At 38.6% G+C, this 8,007-nt stretch overlaps 1 protein-coding gene across 16 annotated transcripts in view; it reads right to left on the bottom strand.

Moving 5' to 3' along the window:
- CCDC141 (coiled-coil domain containing 141) overlaps positions 1-8,007 on the bottom strand; it is a 207,869-nt gene that overhangs the window by 110,105 nt on the left and 89,757 nt on the right. For all 16 annotated transcript variants that reach the window (XR_003096405.1, XR_003096404.1, XM_025216529.1 and 13 more), the window contains one exon: positions 7,548-7,667. Coding sequence is in view for 14 of the 16 variants with exons in the window: in XM_025216529.1 (XP_025072314.1) it covers positions 7,548-7,667 (120 nt within the window). In the remaining 2 variants the exon portion in view is untranslated. The remainder of the gene's footprint in view (positions 1-7,547; positions 7,668-8,007) is intronic.

Below are 8,007 nucleotides of genomic sequence, written 5' to 3'. Positions count from 1 at the left end.
GTGGATCCTGCGCGCAGCCGGTCTGGGGAGCCCCCCGTGCTTCTGGGGGACACTGAATCTGCCCCAGCACCCACAGCATTCAGAGCCCCTGCTACCTAGAGGTATGTAGAAAAAAACATTTAAAGCTGTTTCTACATCTGAATCTCCATGTAGCAAGAAACCTTTTTTTGCCTGGCCCCCCATCCAATGTGAAGCCCCTCCATATGGCAAAAGCCCCTTTTGCAGTATTTGCCCCCTTTTGGGGATGCTTTCTCTTTTCTACCTTTTCTTCCTTCCCCCCTCTTCTTCTTTTATTATATTATTATTATTTTTATAGAATATAAGGTGTACTAAAAATATAGTTTGTAGATGCTTTTATGGGTATAAAATAGTATTCTGCTTCAGTATGTCCCATTCCCCCCCCCCATTGTATTTGGTCTATTTGTTGTATAAGCCTTTTATGTTTTATATTCTATGCTTTTTACTTTTGGAACAAATGTACTTTAAGTTTAAAAGTAAGTTGTACCATGTAACAATGTTAGCAAAGGTGGGAATTGAACCGCGGCTTCTCTGTATTGAGCGGATCCCTGAATGAATCATGATTGATTGTGCAACACAGTAGCTAGCCAGGTTAACAAGTTAGCAAGCAGCAATTAAAACCTATGAAACCACAGACTAATGAGAGGAAAGGATCAATACAGAGCCAGGAACTCCCTGAAACTTCCCTGTTAAAGGTACAGAAGCCCTGGTTTGAACTAATCAATGCCGAAGACCGAATCTTGGGACTGAATACCACCCCCCGCCCCCCAAAAATCAATTGCTCCCAGAGCCCTATTCATCATGGCAGTGAATTAATCAAACTTCATCAATGGACTCCCGAGACTGCATGTACCTGCAGATGTGATTCTTGGGGCCGGCAGCTGTCATCCAGCAACCACCAAGGGGGACATCCTACGAGGTCAACAACCCCTGGATTGGGCAAGCCTGAAAATTGGAGAGTCACCAAAGTTTGCCAGAGAGGGATAAAAGGCAGTGAAGAATGACCCCCAATGGTGCCCTCTTTGACCTGACCAGCACTCCGCCTGCCCAGCCAGAAGGACCAGTTGGCAACCCCCTTCTGAAGCAACTTCACACTGAAAGAAGCCGCGATTGACCATCGATGGTGGACTTCAGTGCTTGGGGATAGGTATATCTTGACACCAGTGCTTCGTGTTCATAGCTAGCTATTGTGAGTGTGTATATGTGTGCATGAATGTGTGTGTGTTTGAGGGGATCAGCCCCAAGGTTTATGAACTGACCTTTGCATCCATCTAATAAACTATAATTCTATGATAATCTTGTGAGTTGGTCCTTTGTAGCCAACAGCCAAATCTGTCCAAATCTCTCCAAATCAATTTAGAGGGTTCAGAAATGATTAGGAGAGATTAAAGGGTCCTCTGATTCAATTCAGATTCAGATATTTGGCCACCGAATCGGGCTGAATCTCCACTGAATTGAATCAGGGACCGAAGCTTCGCACAGCCCTAATAGGGAGTGAGGGGCACCACCAGGGGTGGGATGCTGTGGGTGCGAAGTGAGGGGCACCGGCAGGGTTCACAGATTCACGTAAGTTTAGGGCTGGAAGGGACCTCATGAGATCACTGGGTCCAGCAGCTTGGGAGTGAGGGGCCTGGACCTGCATCCTGGTGAGCAAAGAAGGAAGCTCTGATTTTCCATGATAAAAAAATTCAAAATCAAATACCAGAATTTATAGGTACTTAAAATTTATTTTATTATAGTGATTAAGGCACTGGCAGGCTTCCAAATTGCTCTAAAATTGTAAATATATCAATAAAACATTGTGTTTAACTGATACCTAAATATATAGTGGCATTTCATTTTAATTGAGGATTCAGGGGTTTTTTTGATCAGAGAATTTGCAATTTTTAAACAGAGCAAACCAGGATTCCTAGTTATCACTGATGTAATATCACCTTAAAATTGTTTATGGCTACTCAAGTATGGGTGTACAATAGAACAGGCAAGACACTGACATGCTAAGTAAACCTACCTTTTTACCATGAAGTTAATACAATGCTATAGTCTATTTCCAGCAAGATAAATACATAGTTTAAGGTCCTTGTTGCTTTTGAGAGCTGTTCATACTTTTGTGATGTGGGCATGGGTGATGTGGAATGTGAGACATTGTCCAATTCATCACAAAGTTACAGAAAGTATATTGTTATCCAAATACTGTGTAAAGTTCCCCTTACAGTTCTTTTAAACATGAACTGAAAGGATCTCTCCACCTGTTTCCACATTATCTGGTGGTAACTGGCATTGGTGATAGCTCATACACCAAGTTCAGAGTGAAATCTAGTTCCTATCATCTCTGAAATTCATGCAGAACACTCCATGTGTTTTAATTAGAACGCAAGTAGAATACAGAAGGGAGGGCCAGCAGGGAAGGTAATTCCAACTGTAGTTTTAATGCTTTCAGAAAAATTCAATATTATATTTTTCCCACTACTAATGAGATTGCTTCCAATTTATGTGCTGCAAAAACTGCTATCTGCTTTTAATTGGGGACAGCATTAAAGAATCAGCATATACAACAAATTGCTCACTAAAATGAATGTAGAATTTTGAAGCAAACATTAATATGGTTGTTTTATTATTCAGAGATTTGAAATTAATTTCTGCTCTGAGACTTTTTGGCTTCAGATATCTCTCTGTTTAAATTAGATTATATGCAGCAATTCCTTAGTCTTACATAGTATTTTATAGATTCCAAGGTTTGCCTAGTAATCACGTCAGAAAACTTGAGCTCGATTTATTAAAGCCATTCTTTTTTACAAGTATTTTACAATTTTGTCACCTAGTACTCACAAAAGGGTCAGGGTGCATAATAAATCCTTAGTTCAAGCATCAGGCTAATCAAAGACTAATATGAGAGTGAAACACAGTAATAATTAATCAGACTGAAAACAATCCAAATAACTCCATGTACAATGTGTGTGGCAAAAAGCTGAGTATGTGACAAGTAAATTTTGCTAAATAAATACTCTTGACTGGAATTTACACTATTCAAAGCTCCTCTTCCAGAAAATGCAATCACCTCTCCATTTGAACACCTAGTAGCAGGCTTTCTTGCAAAATGTTGCTCCATGAGGAGGAGAGCCGGCCATCTCCTCAAAAGCACATTATGTTGGGTAGCAGTAGCACTTGAAAGTGATCTTGTACACTGTAACTTTGTTTCAGTGTGAATTCAGCACAATTTTTTTCAGGGAAAACACTGATCTTACAGAAAGCTGGTTAAACTGCTAGCCCTGTATATTTTCTGTACTGCTGTCTTGGGGATTTTTTCTTTTGTTTTGTTTTTTGTTCTTACTCCAATGCTATTCAGTAGCTTTATAAGTGATTTGGAAGGAATTAAAATGCGTTATAAAGCCTGAAAATGACAAAAATAGTGGAGAGTTAAATAATAAATGGGTCAGTTAATAGAGATTAATGTGGATCCCTCATAAGGTGGACTCATTTGAACATTTGAACATCCAGTTTCCTTTACAGCCGATTGCAGGGTCATATATCTAAGAACAAGGTCACATACAGAATGAAGGATTGCCTCCTAGGAAACAGTGACTCTGAACTTAAGGGTCATGGTGGATGACCAAGTGCACATGTCCTCTGAGGATATATAAGCAGGACAAGGAGCTGAATTAAAGGAGTAGCGTTTGTCTTTACATAGCACAAAGGAGACCATTAGTGGTCTACTGAGACAGACCACCTCTCTCTGCCCCTGGAATACTGAGTCCAGTCCTTGAAGTCACACTTTAGAACAGTGGTTGAAAAATTGGAAAGGGTTTATTAAAATTGCTGCAAGAATTATTTGAGGTATAGAAAACCTGCCTCAAAATGAATGAGTTTGCTAAGTTCCCTACCTAGTTTATGAAATAAAACATTAGGAGGTTTCTAGATCATGGTCTACAAGGACCTATGAGAGGAGAATATTTGCAACTGCAGAAGCTGCTTTAATCTAATAGACAAAAGTCTCACAGAAATAAGCTGCAGCTCAATTACAAGATACAAGATTTATGAATCTGGGAATTTCCTGGTGAAAGAGAAATTATTTCTATAAATAGATAGTTAAAAGTAGCTGAAGTACTAACAAAGGATGTCTGATTAAATAATAACCTACGCTATAACCTGAGTAATAACTTTTGAGTCTACTATTTTGGAAGCCAGACAATAAAGGCTTAATTATAATGATGACTGTATCTTTTCAAGAGATAATTCTATTACAGTAATTGCTGTTACTATAGTTGGAAACATTATTAGAGCCTGGACACATGAACAAGTTACAGAGTTAACAGAAGGGATGACTTGGGCTGTAAACAGGTGTCTTATTTAAGACGGTCCTGTTGTCCTGGGATAGTAAGTGAAACTTGCCCTTGAAAAAAACAGAACTAAGTTACCAGGGTTTAGTTTTGACTTACAGAGACAGGAGCAGACAAGTAACAACAGTTGCTTCAATTCAAAGAGTAAGGCTTCTTCTCTTAATGGACATGATGTGGTCATCTGCCCACACTTCAGAGCTGTCTCTACAGCTGCTACCAATATAATGGCAAGATAAACATAATTTGTCATGATGAAACAAATGTAATCCTAACATGATAATGTGTACAGTCAAAATTTAAAATTTTCACAATGCAAAGCATCAGAATTTGGAGACTGTCAAAATCTGCCCTTGTAGAGATTCAAGGCTGAGACCATATCAAATGGTAGAATTTAATAAGGATTTAAACAGTTGTAAGAGCCTAGGTTCATATTATATAGCACTAAGCCTCTGCTATATATTTTGCATGTTATCTCATATATTTTATAGACACATGCACACAGGTGCACATGAACCAATAAGGATTTGGGGCTTTTTGATTACTCCTTCAGAACTCTGATTTAGTGGCTCCAGAGTTATATAGAAATGCATCTGCCACCTTATTAAAGAGATTCAATATAGTTTGGAGATAAAATATAGTAAAATTACCTCAGACAGGGCATTTAACAACAAATGAGTGACTGGAGGATTAAGGTGCAAGTATGCTTCCCTGTGGAATAGCCAACAGGGGTTCTATGCTATTTTCGTCTTCCACATGCATTGAATATTTGCTTTATTCCAATTTTACTTAGCCTGTGAATTAGACTGTTAAGTTCATCAGCTTTTGTTTCTAGATCTGAGGCCAAAAAATCAGCATGTCTAATGAAAATATTTAATATAAAGCTTGGCCTTTCTAGCAATGTTTATTAGAATAATTATTAAATTGATGCACTTTATTTGAAACTTGGGACTCCCTTTCCTTCTGCTTTTAATATGAGCATAGTAGCGGTATGACAAAGTAACCTACCCAGAACTGTAATTCAACTTTCTGCAATACATTTCCAGTGTGCAGTTCAAGTTGGCTTCTGTGCCTACATTTCACATTGTAAGTATAGGCATATGTTTCCAGCAAGATTCAGTCTGCAAAGTTCATTTTCCTGAGCTAGACCATGCTGCTAATAAAATCAATGGGAGGATAAATGTAAGTTGTACTAAGCCATAATTTGCATGGCTCTGTAACAATAGCTTCCAAAGCTAAATGATGCTTTAAAATAGCCATATAAAAAGAATAAGATACCATGAGTTGATATGAACAACTTAATTACTTAACATATGGATGCAAAATTACTAAAATAAGTCAATAATGATTATTATTAAAGTGCTTTCCAGTGACCCCAACCTTGCATGTGATTCTACTACTGTACAAAATGAAGATGTCTGTATTTTTTAAAGTGTAGTCATGGGATTTTTTTTTTCAGTTCAAAGACTAAATTGTAAGGACAGCCTCAGAGCAGGGACTTTCCTGGGGCTTAATCATCATCTGGATACAGAGAGAATCAAAGATATGTCAGGTCATCAACCGCTCCTAGCAGGTCACTATTTGTTTGGAAATACCCTGAAAATTTGTCATCACTTTTTCACACCATCATTGTTAAGAGTCCAGAGCAACATGTATTCAATAGGAGAATGCAGTTATACAGTTTTAGAGGAACAAGGCTTTCTAGAATAACCCCTCTCCCCCGCAAAAAACCAAAACAACAACTGGGATACTTAGGAGAGGCATTAGAAGAGTATTTTATTTTGCATACATTGCAGCATTGAAATTGTCAACCATTACTTATGAGCGTGGATGAATGGATAACTATAAATGATAACACTTAAATAAACTGTAACAGCAACAGGAACTGAACAAATGAATCTTATAGAGGAACAAAGTCTTTTTGCAAAAAGCATGTCTGTCCTATCAGCCAGGTTCTATTCTATTCCCTGCCCACAAACCTCTGTAGCCCGGTGGGTATGACCCAGTGCAGCAGGAAGCTCAAAGCCTCTCCGCGCAGCCCCTCTTCCCAGCTGCTCCAGGTTGTGCCTGCTGGATTGGAGAGGCACCTGGGGAAGGGAAGCAGGGCAGATCCAGGAGCAGTGAGCAGCCAAGCGTTCCCTTCCAACCTGCTTCCCTCTCCCTGGTGCGTCTCCCACCTGCCCCGCGCTGCCCTGGCGATGCACCCCTTGCACATGCCGCTGCTTGCAGAGCGAAGCTCACAGCCTCTCCATGCAGCAGTTACCGTATTGTGTGATTACTGCTTGAATCTGTCATGGTTTGTGGGGGCAGTAGAGTGAGGCTGGTATGTATCCCTATTAATTACATGTAATAATGGATTCACTTTATGTGAATTTGCTTTATGCAAGGTTTTTTTGGAATGCAACCCTTGCATGAAGAGAGTGTATTTAAAATATATAACTGAAAATTCCCATTGAAACGTAAGTTCCATTCACTGTGTTTAAATCAAATTTCACTGAAAAGGCATGACTGTAATAATAATTGACTTCCAAATTTTACTGTTATCAAAACTCTCTTGAATTGTTCTATTTGCTTCCCCTTTAGCCTTTAAAATTTGTCACAAAGCCTCTGCTTTTATTTATAAATTAAAAGCGTGGTTATCTGACCATCAGATTGTATAATAATAATTAAACAATGTATAAAATTACTTTCCCATTGCTTTATATTAATGCAATAAAGTTTAGGAAATGAAAAAAGAACCAAGAGTATTGTATGTATAACACAACTCATGTTGAAAATACCTCTCTCAGGGCCCTGCTATACATTCAAATTAAAGCTGGATAGAAACCAGTTATATAGTTGTTATATATTTTGAACATGCAACTTTATAACTGGCTTGCTCTTTTTATAGATGGATAGTCATTTTTATTGTGTGGTAATTATTTTGCATGTGTGGCTGGTTTAAATTTATTGTGTGATTATGCAGTTAATTGTGTGATAATTACTTTGCATGTGTGGCTGGTCTAAACTGATTGCATAATTAGCCAGTTAATTGTGTAATATATGTAACATGTAGCAAGGGCCTTATACAAACACAAATAGATAGAGTATTCACCTGCACCATGTATAAATTGAGATGTATACATATATGCATATATACAATTGTGATATTTCCTTTTTTCAGTTGTTTCATTTAGTATTTTTCACTTTTCTTACCTTAGCTTTGAATTCCATTTCCTTATGCTCACAAAGAAGCTCTTTATTTTCTGTTAATGATGAGCCAAGGTTTTGCTTATGTAAATAATCTCGGAGATCTTTCTTGTACAATGATGTTACCTAAATTAAAACAAAAATGAGATTTTCAGTCGCTAACTAAAGCATATAAAGGGTATCAATTAGGGTTGTGCGAAGCTTCAGGTGGTGATTCGATTTGGACGAGATTTGGGATTTGGCCCAATTCGATGGCTGAAACCAAATCGAATCAGGGGACCAATTAAAAGGTCTGAATCGATTCGAAGCTCTCTGAATCTTCAGAAAAGATTCGGAGAGCTTCGATGTTTCAGACAGTCCCGGCGGCTGCAGCTGGACTCAGAGCTGGTAAGTAGGGGTGGGAGTGGGGGACCATGGCGGGGACCACTGCCAGTCCCCATCCCCTCCTTGCTCCCCCATTCCCCTG

The sequence above is a fragment of the Alligator sinensis genome, unplaced genomic scaffold, assembly GCF_000455745.1.
Source record: "Alligator sinensis unplaced genomic scaffold, ASM45574v1 scaffold871_1, whole genome shotgun sequence".
Taxonomy (NCBI): Eukaryota; Metazoa; Chordata; order Crocodylia; family Alligatoridae; genus Alligator; species Alligator sinensis.
Note: the sequence above shows the minus strand (reverse complement) of the source record. Positions and strands in the feature narration are given on the sequence as shown.